This window comes from Crassostrea angulata, chromosome 7, assembly GCF_025612915.1.
Source record: "Crassostrea angulata isolate pt1a10 chromosome 7, ASM2561291v2, whole genome shotgun sequence".
In the NCBI taxonomy this organism is placed as follows: domain Eukaryota; kingdom Metazoa; phylum Mollusca; class Bivalvia; order Ostreida; family Ostreidae; genus Magallana; species Magallana angulata.
In genome coordinates, this window is record NC_069117.1 from 56,771,019 (window position 1) to 56,786,798 (window position 15,780).

General features: G+C 35.1%; 1 protein-coding gene across 1 annotated transcript; it reads left to right on the forward strand.

The window, feature by feature from the left end:
• Positions 1-2,057: 2,057 nt before the first annotated feature.
• On the forward strand, positions 2,058-15,501 carry LOC128191812 (ATP-binding cassette sub-family C member 4-like). Its single transcript, XM_052864118.1, has 30 exons — positions 2,058-2,538; positions 3,376-3,523; positions 4,007-4,117; positions 4,262-4,382; positions 4,684-4,899; positions 5,997-6,086; positions 6,195-6,358; positions 6,636-6,761; positions 6,931-7,180; positions 7,343-7,507; positions 7,848-7,898; positions 8,029-8,070; positions 8,170-8,361; positions 8,661-8,755; positions 9,213-9,299; positions 9,387-9,483; positions 9,628-9,768; positions 9,922-10,056; positions 10,487-10,524; positions 10,715-11,055; positions 11,250-11,329; positions 11,636-11,786; positions 11,990-12,220; positions 12,534-12,640; positions 12,769-12,960; positions 13,175-13,330; positions 13,936-14,025; positions 14,191-14,363; positions 14,971-15,076; positions 15,270-15,501. The coding sequence occupies exons 2-30, from the start codon at positions 3,456-3,458 to the stop codon at positions 15,423-15,425; spliced, it is 3,972 nt and encodes a 1,323-aa protein (XP_052720078.1). The 5' UTR covers positions 2,058-2,538; positions 3,376-3,455; the 3' UTR covers positions 15,426-15,501.
• Positions 15,502-15,780: the final 279 nt, after the last annotated feature.

Below are 15,780 nucleotides of genomic sequence, written 5' to 3' on the forward strand. Positions count from 1 at the left end.
GTTACTTTGCTTCCAAAAAAAAAATAAAAAATAAAAAACAAAAAAATAAATAACAAATAATAATACAAATAGTAATAATCATAATATCATAAACTAATCTAAAATGTTTTTTCCATGTAAGCCACAATTTTTCAAAATTGCGCAGCTTTTGATTTTGGATAGCAGCATATTTTATACATGGTATTTTATTCTTATATGACTGAGTAATCCAAGAACATTTGGCATTTTATTTTGCATTAAGGATATAAAAATATATTGTTTAACATATAGAATTATGAAGTTTATAGCCCTGTTATTGTTTGACAATGGTAGCTCAACAAGTATAACATTCGAAACATTAAAACCAACTCTTTCATAGGTCTTTCTGTCTATATGAAGACTTAAATCACTCCAGAGTGTTTCTACTTTAACACAAGCAATGAAAACATGTATTATTGTTTCAACATTTTTTAACAAAAACCACAACAATCAAAAGTTTTAATGTTAATTTTCTTAAGGTATTTTCCAACAGGAACAATTCTATGCAAGATTCGAAATTGTAACCACTGGTCAGAAGAATCATTAGTGGTTTTATAACAAATTTTAAAAACATCTTGCACCGATATTGTGTCTACTCCATATGGCATAAGCTCTGCCTCCCACTTACTGATTGAGGTTGGAATAGCCTCATTTTTATTCAAAAAACAAGAGGCCCAGGGGCCACATCGCTCACCTGAGCAACAATTTCCTTAATTCTGATCAAATTAGCATTACAGTATCAAAATATCTTGACAACTGAGTACAGTAGATCTTGCTAAAAAATTGAAAATCTGCCAATTTTTATCCACCTCTTATTACCACACCTTAATACCAAGCCTCTTTTGTTGTTGTACCTGTAAGAAGATTTTTCTCTATTCCTATATACCCCCCCCCCATTTCGTGGCCCCACTTTTCTCTAGGGAATCATGGTTTCATCAAACTTAAATCTGCATAACCTGTGCTTTCACACTAAGTACTGAGTTTTGGACCGAAAACTTTCCCAGAATATTTTTACGGATTTTCTCTATATATTCCTATGAAAAAAATTAAACCGCCACCACGGTCCCACCCAACCACTAGGGACTGTGATTTTGCAAACTTGAATTTACACTACCAGAGGATGCCTCTACACAAGTTTAAGCTTTTCTGGCCAAATAGTCTTTAAAAAGAAGATTTTTAAAGATTTTCTCTATATATTCCTAAGTAAAAATTCATCCCCCATTGTGGCCTCACCCTATCCCCGGGGACTATGATTTGAACAAACTTGAATCAACACTACCTGAGGATGCTTCCATTTTAATTTGAGCTTTTCTGGCCAAATAGTTATTGAGAAGAAGATTTTTAAAGATGTTCTCTATATATTCCTATGTAAAACTTGATCCCCCAATTGTGGCCCCACCCTACCCCCGGGGATCATGATTTGAACAAACTGGAATCTACACTACCTGATGGTGCCTCCACACAAGTTTAAGCTTTTCAGGCCGAATAGTCTTTGAGAAGAAGATTTTTGAAAAATACCAACAAAATTTCAATAATTCTCAATTATCTCCCTTTCAAAAAAGGCGTGGCACTTCATTTGAACAAACTTGAATCCCCTTCACCTAGTGGTCCTGTGTGCCAAATTTGGTTGAAATCTGCCCAGTGGTTCTTGAGAAGAAGATGAAAATGTGAAAAGTTTACAACAACGACGACGACAACGACGACGACGACGATAACGACGACAGACAACGGACAAATTATGATCAGAAAAGCTCACTTGAGCCTTTGGCTCAGGTGAGCTAATTATAAAAGATTTTTGAACATTTTTCAGAAGATATGAGAGGTTAAAAAAATAAAGGTACATATGGATTAGGAAGTCTTTTGAAAGAAGACCTATCTATTAACAATGATTTCAAATATTTTGAAATAGCTGTAACAATGCTATTGTATTGCATCACACAACTGTCAGATAGATTGTATGTGTTTTTAAGAACTCCAAAGTCTAAAAGATTACAAATATCATTAAAAAAAATCTTGCATAACCTTTATTCCCTTTTCATACCAGGATTAAAAAAAAAAACTGGTTGTCAGACTTTTACCTGAGTATCGTGACAGCTGATGTTACTTATTAAAGATGCAACACAAAATAGGAGATGATTATGGATAGGATAACAAAGATAATTAATGGACTTAAGAGATGTAAAAACTTCTTTTAAGAACAACATATTTCCAGTCCTTTTTGTTTAAATTTATTTTCCGGTGCATACAAATAGATGTCAGTAGAGTACAAGCTGTTTCTACAATGTCAATCTCAAGAGCTTGGGAACACATACTCTACCTTTATTACTGCTTTGCATTTTTACGTTGACTCAGTGAGACAGATTTTTCTTATCAAATTTCAGTTTATCGTCAAATACTCTCCAGTCATCCCCGAATTCTTGATTGATAAGGTAGCATTGCTCTCATGCTTTCCGGTATGATTCTGAAAGACACCATGTTGTTGAGTCCATGTCTTCTCTCTTTGATTATCTAAATCCTCAGGTAAGTCCATAATTATATACCCTTATTTTAATGATGCTTGTCGCCCACATTGACTGTATCTGGAACAACAGAAAGTTAAATTTATTTACCGTGTTCAACTAAACAGTCAGATCAGTGGTGTTAAAGTCCAGCGTACAAACAAATGATAACCTACATATACATGAATTAATTCGATAAAAACATATGTACTTGTTGCTTGAATTTTATCATTTCTCAGAAATCTCACTGGCGTGATATTTTTAGTGTTCAGTTCTGATAGGAATATTAATGGAGGAAGTGTAAGTTCCAATCGTGTACACTTGTTTTGTGAAATGTTCAGTATGAATGTGAACAAAAAAAGAGTATGTACCGGAAGTGAGAACTATAAGAAATTGTTTAATGTAATTGTTTATTGAAAAGAATCATATTTAAAGAGAAATTAAACTTGGACCCCTTCATATCGAGTTAGCCTAATATATGTGTTAGGCTAATATACATGGTCCATAATTAATAGTTTTAAATACTGTTTTCTCCCCACCCCAACCCCCTTCCACTCCATCGAATACTCCCCTTTCTATATACAAAAGGTAGGTTTACCTTGTCATAGTGTTATCATTGGACTAAGCAGCATTGTATACACTGCCAAAACAAGGTATCATCGGCCATGCCATATCAGCAGCAGTAGGAAAGGAGGAGTGAACAGAAAAGAGTGAAATGTTGATCCATAGTAACTTAGTTCTGGTGCTCCTTCACTGAGCTATCTTTGAAGAGTTTTCTAACCTGTTGTAATCATACTAATTCAGAAATATGACTGGACACTGTTTTCAGGTGTATTTGATTTAATTCATTGTTTCTTAGGTGGATGTAATGATGAGCTACTCACCTAAAGACCAGAAATTTTGAAGGTGAAAAAAAATAAAAACACTATAGCTGTGACAATGAAAAACAAACCGAGAGGACCATGTCCCTACGGTACTGCAAACTGGCTCTCTAAGATTACATTCTGGTAAGTTACATACACTTTTTTGTAAGCACTTTATGATATGAATTCAAACAGAATTGAAACTTAAATAGACCGACTGTTTTGCAATTAGCACTAAGTTTATGGTAGCTAACAGATTGAAATTTACAATGTGTAAAATTAAACAAATCAAATATAACATCCAGTGATGGGACACTCATAGAATTACAATAAGAGTATGCTGTAACATTGAAGTATTGAATCATTATTTTTTGAAAGATAAAATCTCATAATTGCAACGGTGTGTGCATACAAATTAAGTAATGCGCGTTAGGGTGTAATGAAAATTTTGCCAGGGACTCAACAAAACTTTGTTATATCTGAGATTTAGCTATATCCGTGTTCATACTAAACAATTTTTTCTGTAATGTCTTTGGTAATGTAGGCATTTGCTATTTTTGTTGACAGTGTTTTTGTGATTAAAGTGGGTGATATATTTATTGATAATTATTGTCTTTGGTGATAAAGGTGGGCTTTTCCGCTGTTCAATTATGGTTTCCGCCACCCTTTGACACAGGATCATCTGTACGATGTCCTACCAGAGGACCAGTCCGACTTGTTAGGGGATCGCATGGAAAAGTAAGAAAAGTCATGCACACACGTAAATTGATTCAATAGTCATAAGATCTTATCTTTGGTTAGTCCGATGATTTAGAAACGTAGAATAATAGCAATTTTACAAATATTTTAATTTTTTCTATTCCGTCTGTTACATGCTTGTAGATCCTGGAATGCCCATGTGAAAAAATGTGAAGATAAAGGGAAAAAGCCAAGTTTGTACTGGGCAGTGATTGCAGAGTTCAAATGGGAGTGGGGCATAAATGGCATCTTTCTTGTCGTCTCTGTAAGCATTGTGTAAATTATGCAGCAGCAGTGTTAAAACTATTGACATTTGTATATTTTCTGTGAAATTGTCGCTTATTTATGATACAAATTGAAATTATAGTAGACATTTCTGAAATCATGAAATAAATCCTGGTAGGTTTTCAGTTTATTACATTGGTTGTCCGAGAATCACCATGCTATAACTAAAAGACAAATAAGAATACCTTGTACTTTTTACCAGATTCAGAAATAAAAGCTTGTTTGGGTGGTTTTGGTTGGTTCACATCGATTAATATCTTTTTCCACCTGTGTCTGTGTAGGAAGGTATCAGGATTTCCCAACCCTACCTGATTGGTCAGATTATCTCCTACTTCCAGCCTGGCTCCACCTTGTCACAAACGGAGGTGTACATCTACGCGACGGTGGTGGCAGTCAGCCACATTCTACAGCTGATTGTCAATCCCAAGTATTTCTTCAATTGCGATCATATTGCTTTAAAAATGAAAGTGGCTGTGGCTAGCCTCATATATAGGAAGGTAAAACAAACTTTAAAATTCACTGTTTACCAAGGGTGTTAAGGAAGCATATGGAATCAAATTACATGTTATTTCTATAAATACTAGGAACAAATGTTCGTTAAAATGTATCAATACAAATATTAAAACAAAGAAACCTAGATGAAACACAAATTTAAAAGAGGAAAGAATTTTTATCCCAGAGATTATTATAGAATGTATTATGTAGATTAATGCATAGATGACATGACTGAAAGTGGGATGCTGTGTAAATTGGAACAGAAAGCATTGTTAACTATAAAATACAAGAAACATAAAACTCAAACAAAGTATTTTTGGTTTTTTTTTGTATTGAAAATTGAACAAGCATTCAATGGAATAGATGGTAATTGTATCAATAGCTAAAAAGGTATGTAAATATGCTTTTTCTCATGACCAGGCTTTAATTCTTCTGTTGTCGTTTACAATATAAAAATCCGACAAGAACAACACTACCCTATATATTTTGAACTTCAAAGTCAACATGTATCAATAGTTTGATCAATGCTTAAATTGAGAATTGCTACATACTAGAATCATGGTTTCTGTGTAACTTTGATGCAACGTGAAGTTTTCTGTGCAAACTTAAAAAAGTAGAAGGTTTTAGGAGAAATGGATGAATAACTATTTAATCTACACTGTGTTAGAGAATATATAGGATTTTATCAGTAATTTTCATAAAACTTAATTTTTTTGTTTTTTTACTTGATATGTTAATTGTTTAGTTCAAACCTTGTTCAAACTCATTTTATATTAAGGAATATATCTATTGTAGACTATTTATACTGTAGTTATCACGTGTAATTAATACACCGAAGTGGTAGTAATATATCATCTATTTAAACAGAAAATACCAAGTTTTTTGGTTTGTTTCAAAACAGTACTGGTAATTAATTTTACAAATTTGTGTATTACAGTCAAGTCAAAATTGCTCATATGCTTCCTTAATCTACTCCATATTCATATCATAGTTCCAATGAATCTAGAATTGCTTTAGTTTTTATTTTTATTCATAACTAACTAATTTCTCCATGCAAAATATTGACGCTTATTACATGATCTAAAAATGACATTTCCAGATACTCAAAATGAGCAGCTGGTCAAAACATTCCACAACATCAGGAAAAATTATCAACCATTTGTCAACAGATTTAGAGAAGTTTAGATATGTAAGAAAATTTTCCCCAAGTAAATGTATTGAAAAAAATTTTATGTTGTTTTTTGTTATTGAGAAAAACTTAAGTTTCAATTTAGTGTTTACCGGTTGTTTAACTCAGACGACTGAAACCTTCCATTTTTGTTGGCTGGGTCCCCTGGAGATTGTGGCTATCCTGTACTTGTTGTACCAACAGATAGGTCTGGTCAGCCTCCTTACTCTAGCCGTCACCATAGTTCTCATACCCCTACAGGTCATGCTGGGATGGATTTATGGGAAATTGAGGTGCAGACATTTACTGGATTTTACAAATTGAAATATATTCTTTTAGTATCTACAGTAAAACAAAAACACAAAAAAGTGCCGAGTATGAATAGTTTTGATATTTTATTATTGTAACAAATGTAATTTACATGTATCTGATACGTAATGAAAAGATTAGGGGAAATAATACCGAATTCACTGTAAAGGTAAATTCCTTTTAAGCATATCTGCTGTAACTTTAAATTAATATGTCTATTTTATTTATCACATTATGTATAATGAGTTAACTTTCGTTAAGGATGCAGATAGGAGCTGCAGGAGACAAAAGGATTCATTTGATGAATCAGATAATCGCTGGGATGAGAGTTATTAAAATGTATTGCTGGGAAAAACCTTTCAGTGAAATTGTGTTTAACATCAGAGGGTAATTGCTAGTTTTATTGAATACATGTATCTGGTATCTGTCATTGCTAGGTTTTAAATGCTGCTTGGCTTTATTGAATTTTTGAAATATCAAAAGTGTTTAAAATCTTTGCTTTATTTTTAGACATGATGAAGTTATAGAATTCGATTATTTTAAGCATTGATTTCAGGTGGGAAGTATCTGAGATATGGAAAGCCAATATTGCCAAGTCCATCAACATGGGATTGTTCCAGAGTGCCTCTGTTGTCATCAGCATGGCCCTGTTTGGAACAGCGTGGTATACGGGGGTTCCCCTGTCCGCCCAGAGGATCTACAGCACCCTGGGCTGGGTCTTCTGTCTGCGACTGACCATCTTCCTCTTCATGATGTACCTGGTGGAAGATAACAAACAACTGGCATCTTCCCTCAAAAGAATACAGGTAAACTGTCAGTAAATCAGAATACTGTAAATATGTACTGTATTATTTAGTGTTTTGGCAGAAAATGGCTTCCTCCTCACCAAGCAGATCAATGAAAAAAAATTTGAAGTAATTGTTTGTAACAAGTCTGAAACATTACTAAATATGTAACTTTTCTTACAGTCTTTTCTCACAGTAGAGGATATGAAGGTCTTTTCCGAGTCTGAAGGGACAACCAAGTCGATGGAGAAGGAGGGTGTGTCTATCTCTATCAGGGACATGACAGCCAGCTGGCTTGGGCATCACCCCCAGGACAATGAGGGTGTAGCCGATAAACTTCTGGACCAGGTAAGTTTGCATGATAAAAATAATCAATTAACAATTTATTAATGGTTATTTATAGCAATTAGAACTTACCAGAATATTTTAATACAATTTTAATATTTTAAAATTAAGAATTATTTTCGAAATTATAAAATGTTAACTGAACTCAGTACATTCAAAAGATCATTGATTTCAAAATACTCTTTTCAAACACTATTTACATATTTGCTTTTTAATGGCATATTCTTTTCTGAATTAAAATCATTAATGATATAATTTAATTATCATAGCTTAAATAAATTTATGCGAATCTCAATATTTAAAAGATTGATAAAAGTCAAGGTTACCATATTGTTCATTTCAGAAGATGAATGAGGCATTTTCTTTGAAGAATATTGACCTGAAAGTAAAAAAGGTAGGAGTTAAGTGTCAGTAACAAAGCTCTGATATCTTAAAGTATGGGTTTTGTTCTTTGACAATACATTCATATCCTTTTAAATTAAATAAATTTCATTATTTTATGTGAATTCCACTTTTTATTCCAGGGAGAACTCCTGGCAGTAGTAGGACCAGTTGGTTCTGGAAAGGTTTTTATCAAAGTTCTTTTTTATATATACATTTGTAACTTGTTGTTCGTATATGTATAGACTGCAAAAGAGTTTTAAAATATATATTTTCCTCAACAGACATCTCTCCTGCTGAGCCTTCTTAAAGAGCTTCCACCCGAGACAGGACAAGTGTGTGTGCAGGGCATGCTGGGATACATGGCTCAGACGCCGTGGGTCATGTCCGGAACATTTCAGGCCAACGTCACGTTTGGAGAGAATGTGGAGCAAGAGAGATATCGCAAGGTGTTGTATGCCTGTGCTTTAAACAAGGTAATTCCAGGCTCAGTACCTCTTGAGTTAACCAGAAACTTTCAGAAGCAGACATGTATTCCAGTTGTCATCTTTTTAATGACCACAGTTGTGAACAGCTATTAACATTCTCCCTCTGATCTCTAAACTTGGGTGTGGCTTGGAGTTATAATTATGAAGGTTTTTTAAAAACATAAATAATGAAATAACGAAAGTACAATACTATTTTTTTAAGAACAGATTGAGTCCCTCTTTTGAAAGATCTGGTGAATGTTATTATTGAATTCTTTTAATTGTACATGACTGAACACTCTCTGTAGGACCTGGAGCTAATGAGATTGGGGGACCAGACCTTGGTCGGGGAGCGAGGCTTGTTGCTGAGTGGTGGTCAGAAGACCAGGCTCACACTCGCAAGGTATTGCCTTCTGTAGGGGCTTTCTTAGGTAACCCTCAACCATGAATAAAAACCCCCAACAAATTTTGAAACATTCTTATTTCATTGAATTCATAAAATTACATTTTAACAAACCTTTGAAAAATGATAATTCATTAAAAAAAAGTTGCCTCCCTCAATTTTAAAGAATTCACATACTAAGGTAAAAATCAGAGGTGAAAGTTTTTAGTATTTTCTTTAACCAGTGAAAAAATGACAATAACAAACCGTCAATTAATTTTTTTCTCTTCGGTGATCTTTAATCTTTCAATCATAATTAAGCTATGTATAGTGCAAAAACAAAGCATGAATAATTTCTTGACTTTAATACATGTATAAACTCAATCGAAGTTCATGTTGAAATCAAGTTATCATTTAAGATGAGTACAGCATCACACTTATAAACTGACCATGCTCTTCATTCTTTTTTGATTTATAGGACGGTGTACAGGGAGGCAGATGTGTACCTGCTGGATGATCCCCTGGGGGCAGTGGACACAGAGGTGGGAAGTCACCTGTTCCAGAGGTCTGTGAGAGAGAGAGAGAGAGAGAGAGAGAGAGAGAATGAGAACGTGAGAAAGAGAGACTACAATGCTGATGTCTTTTTATTCAGATGTATTTGTGAGTTCTTGGAAGGAAAAACCAGGATTTTGGTGACTCATCAGCTGCAGTATCTAAGGTCAGCTGACAGAATAGTTGTTCTGAACGAGGTTTGTTCCACTTAAGCCGACCAATGCTGTAGGCAGCAATGATGCTTATTCTTAGCCATCTATGTAGTCAATAATGTATTTGCTTTGGTCAGTTTAATCCCTTTTCTTCTTTGACTGGGAATTGTTACAAACTTGTTGTTTTAGGGTAAAGTAGTTAGTGTTGGAACGTATGATGAACTGGTGAAACAGGGGACAGAATTTTCCTCCATCCTTACCAAGCATGACAAAGACATAGAAGAAAAAGACGAGAGACAAGAAAAATTGGTCAATGAACAACGGGAGAAGGTAGGTTTCTGAGCTGGGAATGGCAACCGACCTTGGATAAAACTGAACTGGAACTAGATAGATTAGATTGATTAAATATTGATATTTTTATGGTATTTGAAACTAGAAAAAAAACTAGGACAATTTAGCTGAAGATGAATTTTTTTTCAATAGAACACTCAGGTGGTTGATGACGGTGAATTTGCGGAGACCGGGGGCATTGGTTGGAATGTCTACCAGGACTACTACCTCTCTGGTCGGCCATGGCTGTACCTACCACTGACCTTGTTCCTTCTCGTGATAGCCTATGTCAGTGAGAGTAGCTTACAAGATTGCAAGTCTGGGTGTGGGTGTGAATAGGGGGGGGGGGGGCAGATGGAATCCATGATATGCAAAATATTTGATCTTCTAATGATGTGAAACTTTTTCTGAAAATACACTAAGTTTCCTGTAGTTCATTTGCACATACTATTTAATCACACAACACTATAAATGAATTATATTTACTATAAAATATATCAATATTCAATTTCTGCAGACTATAAAATAGTTAGGATTTTACAGAAATATGAAAATTAAAATGTTTGGGACAATGCAAGAATGAGAATGATTTGAATCACTTTTTTAAACTGTTTAGCAAATTATACAAAATATTTTTGGGTATCTGATGGCCTCAATTTTTGACTACTTAGGGTGAGTACATAAATGTACTTTGATAATAATATTTATAAATTTACAGGCTGCTTATGGATATGGAGACTGGTATCTAGCTAAATGGTATGTGTTAAGTGAACCAGCTTTTTGCAACTATGTTTTTATTGACTGCATGTGTAAACTTTGACTTTTCCTATATCTGTGGGTGTTGTGAGTTATGCCAGTCAATATATAAAGGTATAAACTACACACCTAGTTATAATCTTACTTCACATTTACAATCATCTGTAATTCCTTAATCGTTTGGTTCCAGGGCTGAACTCTCAGATTCTTTGAACTTAAATGCACAAAATGGATCCTATCCGCTATATCCAGTGATTAATACATTGAACAAAACACTGGGATTAAACACATTGTACAGCATAACACCCCTTCTACAGACCAGCAACTCTACCCCTGTGGGGTCCCTGATCACCCAGGGAGACACGTTGATGCAGAAGTACCTGGTGGCCATGTCTGTCTTTGTGGTGGGAATCAGCCTCTTCAGCCTGGTGTACTTCAGAATGTCAGTCATCATCAGCAAGAGACTTCACAACAACATGTTCCAAGTGGTGATGGGGGCCAAGACTCATTTCTTTGATTCAAACCCTGTGGGTAAGGAAATATATATGGAATTTATGCTTGTATTTTCTCCAGAAGTCAAATGAATGGTTTTTATAAGCTTTTATCTTTTGGACAGAGTTGGATTATAAAGATTTCTTTAAAAAGATTTTCCACCATCTGTCTCTCAATCAGTCTCTCAGCCTCGATGCTCATGTTTGACTCTGCCATGCTATGTTTTCTTTCAGGTCGAATATTGAACAAATTTGCAAGAGACTTGGGGTTAATAGATTCTGTCATACCTACATTAACAAACATCGTTTTAGAGGTATGTATAATAGTTTTTGCTAGTACATGTATCAAACATAAAATTTCATTATTATGAGAAACCAATCCTTGACTGTAATTTAAGTTTCAAGCCGTGGGACTTAGAAAAAGCTATAACATACCAGTCCTCATTATGAATTATCAGTGAATTGCCACAAAATTCAAATCAATATATTTCTATACTTCATAATTTAAAGATAAACTGATGTAGTGAAAATTTGTGTCATCTGTTTTTCATGTGAACTTTAAGGTCCATGGGTCTATTGTTATGTTCATCTCAGTTAATTTATTTTGTATTTTAATCTAGATAATCGTTCGCTTGGCAATGCAAATTGGTATAACCTGTATCATCAATCCTTTCTTGCTGTTACCCTTGACTCCCTTAGTGATAGTGATTTACTTAATAAGATGGTTCTCGTTACCGACTACAAGAAATATGAAACGCTTAGAGGCCATGAGTGAGTGTTATAAGTAAAGGGCTACATTATAGATCATAGCAGATACATACCATATTCGATTTGATCTAGATATGTAACCGAGGAAGCACACTAACTTCTATGTACTGAAATGCATCCCAGGTTAATTCATCTTTTGAAAATTCTAAAAAAAAAATGGAGTTTTTATCATTCACACTTTGTTCAACTCCTTTTTTTTTCATTAGCCCAGAGTCCTATCTTCTCCCATATCTCTGACACTCTGGTGGGACTCCAGTCAATCCGAGCCCTGGGGATGAGTCGGAAGTTCCTGCAGGATTTTGACAGATTCCAGGACCGACACACCAGCGCCTTCTTCCTGTTCCTGTCCGCAAACCGCTGGTTCAGTCTGCGTTCTCTTTTCTTCCTGGATGTCTACTTTGTCCTTGTCATCCTGTTGTCATTGGTTCTCAGGGATAGTAAGTAGTGGTCCCAGTTAGATGGTGGGTAGTTGCCCCAGTAACATAGCAAGTAGTGGTGCTAGTAAGATAGAAAGTAGTGGTCTCAGAAAGATGTTATCCTAGGCTGCATTTTGTAGCCGAAGAATATTAAGGAATCAGCATTTATAAATCTGGCCATTAGCAGTAAGTCCTCTTGAGAAACTCAGCCCTAGATCACTTCATTTTTAGAATTGATAACAGAAACATACAATGAATGATGATTTTTGTACATAGTATATAAAAATGCTTCAATTTTCTCAAGATGAAACTTACCTGTAATTGTCTGCTTCAGTGATTGGATTATCCGGGGGACTGTTTGGAATGGCTTTGAACTATTTGTTGACAATGGCTGACCCTTTTGAGAGCATGATGAGGATATCTGCTGACCTTAACACGCAGGTAGGAACCTTTTATGATCAATTTTAATGTTTTTGTACTTGTACTTCAAATAGAGTTTTGATTTCTAGAGAAGAAATTTTGTCATTTGTTTAGTCCTCTTTCAATCATTTAAAAGATTCTGATTGTAGATGACATCTGTGGAAAGAATCATATCCTACACAAAGCTAGAACAGGAGGCCCCCAAAGTCTCTGATTCCCCGCCCCTTTCCTCTTGGCCTCAAAATGGGCAAATTAAACTAGTCAATGTAGGACTACAGTACTCATCTGATACTGACCAAGTCTTACACAATATAACCTGTCTTATCAACAGCAAAGAGAAGGTAAGTCACGAGTTAGAATCAAAAGGTAAGACACCTTAGGAAAGACTGACAATAAGGCAGACATATGGGCAGACAGGCAGACAGGTGATGAGCAAGAAATACTGTTAGCATACATATATCTGATTAATGCCATCATTTTTTTGACATTATATTGGTTTTGAGGACATAATGAAGCATGTCTTGACAACAAGGTAACTCGGGGTCTACCTTTCAGATTGGGATTGTGGGGAGGACTGGAGCAGGGAAGAGTTCTTTACTTGCGGCATTACTGAGGTTAGCGGAGCCTACAGGGGAGATTTATATCGACGATGTCAATGTGTTAAAAATTGGCCTCCACGAACTCAGAAATAAAATCTCTGTCATTCCACAGGTAGGGCCAACCGGACTAGTTATGTACCATTCATACGAAATCAGAAATAAAATATCTGACATAATAACCTGACAACTCACACACCAATGCAAACAATTGATTCAAACATTTTATATGCCAGCACATGAAGTTCATTTCCCTCAACTTTTCTTTTTACTGTAAACCAACTTTAATTTGCCTGTTAAAATTTATTGCAAGGCTCGTGAGAGCCTCTCTGTGCAATTTTTACTCGCCGTTAACCGGTCCTTTTCATCCGGGTGTTATAAAAACATGGTTTTAGATAAGGCTTGATCGCGAAAATTAGTCGCCGCGACCAGGTTCATCACAGGTTATTCGCGAAATAATATCGTTGCGATTAAAAGTTTGTCTACTGCAGTATATTAATATCAACAAGTCTCAGTTTGGGGTTATATTACATTGGCATTGTTTAACACTTTGGATCATTGAACAGTCTAGTTTTCTTTTTATCAGGTCTTCATATATGTGTACTGTTTGTACACGATCCCATTCAAATGACCAGAGCTTTTGCCTTCTAATACTGAGAATACTTTGTAAATTTAAACCATGGAATGCTGGGAACTGAATTGAATTTTGTTTGTTTTCAGGATCCAATATTATTCAGTGGTACTTTAAGGAAGAATTTGGATCCTTTTGAGGAATACACAGATAACCAGTTATGGATGGCACTAGAACAGGTACTAACATGGCAGTAAGGCTGACAGATGTGTGTTACAATATTTTTAAAACAAATTATTAATTGTTATATATTATTTAAAGTGTTACATGCACTAATTTAAATTTGTAATTAAATCAGTGTTTGCAGATGCATTAAGTTTAAGCTACATTGCATTCTATTACAGGTTCAGCTCAAGGTGAAAGTTCAGAGTGAGAGAGAAGGACTGTTTATGGAGGTGTCTGACAGCGGACAGAACCTGAGTGTGGGGCAGAGACAGCTGGTGTGTCTGGCCAGGGCCATCCTCCGACAGAACAACATACTGGTGCTGGACGAGGCCACCGCCAATGTGGACCACAAGTAGGTCACGGAGTGTAAAGAGGGGTCACAAAGTAGGTCATGGAGTTTGTGGGGGTCACATAATTTTTAGGAGTCTTAAGTAAGTAATATGAACAGGTCAAATGTCACAGAATATGTAGGGTTTGCAAAAAGATCACACAAACTTTAAAAGTGAAGAATTTGTAGGGATAATTAGATCTGTTAGGGTCAGATGTCCATGCAGGTCACTAAGTCTATAGGTATTTAGATCTGTAGGGGTCACAAGTAGTCCTCAGAATCTACAGAGGTTACAAGAAGGTCACAATCTATAAGGGTCACAGGTAGGTCACACACACAAGAATGTCACACAATCTGACTCATTAGGAGTAACATGTAGGTCAAGTAATTAATTTTTAGCACATGAAGGTTATTATATGGAATAGGGATTACAGAATATATGGGTTACAAGTAGGTCACATATCTTAATGTCAACTAATGTCAACTATAAGTTCATTTAGGTGAAAGAAAGAAATTGTAGAGGTCAAGCATGCTGAATTGTACAGTTGATCCATGTAGGCCAAAGGTGACTGAATGTGTATATATGTCGTTGTGTGATGTTATACTCAGAAGCTAAGTTTTATTTTGACAGCACTGACAGGTTGATCCAGGAAACAATTAGAAGTCGGTTCAAGAATTGTACGGTCCTAACAGTTGCCCACAGGATTCATACCATTATGGATTCCAGTAGAGTCATGGTAAGTATCCCAATACGTGTACCACCACACAATCACTTGTTAAAAAAAGTCAGCTTTGCAGTGTACAAAATTTATCATCTACTTTATCTATGTTCTTATGTAGATAAATTTATTACATAAATAACAGTATGTATGGATATAAATAATTTCCAATTTTTTTCACCTGAAGTTCTTTATTCCTTTCTTATTACAGGTTTTAAACCAGGGAAAACTTGTTGAATTTGATACACCATATCAACTTCTACAGATAGAAGATGGATTCTTCAGAAATCTAGTCCAACAGACTGGTAAAGCCCAGGCAAAGGTTTTACATACATTAGCTGAGAATTACCAGAAAGAGATATCCTAAATTTTTGATATATTGATCAATGTTTTGTTTTAGAACTCTTTAAATGGTTTTTATCAAAATAAATTCTTGAATTCAGTACATGTGTTGCATTTGTTATGTTTGTTTTCATGTCCTGCATGCCTTGAAGACAATGTTGAATCTTTCCGCCGAAACAAGACAAAGCTTCCACAGTCTCCGATTTTTAATTTTTTTTTTAAGTTTACTCTTTAAAGCTTAACATCGGTCGTTAATATTTCTTTCTCACCACTGCTGTCCCTTCAACCCCTATATAAGGCACATATCTCTAAACAGTTCAAAATATATTGCTGTTGAGATCTCACCTGTGTTGACGTACATTTTGCCTCGGCGTGTTAAT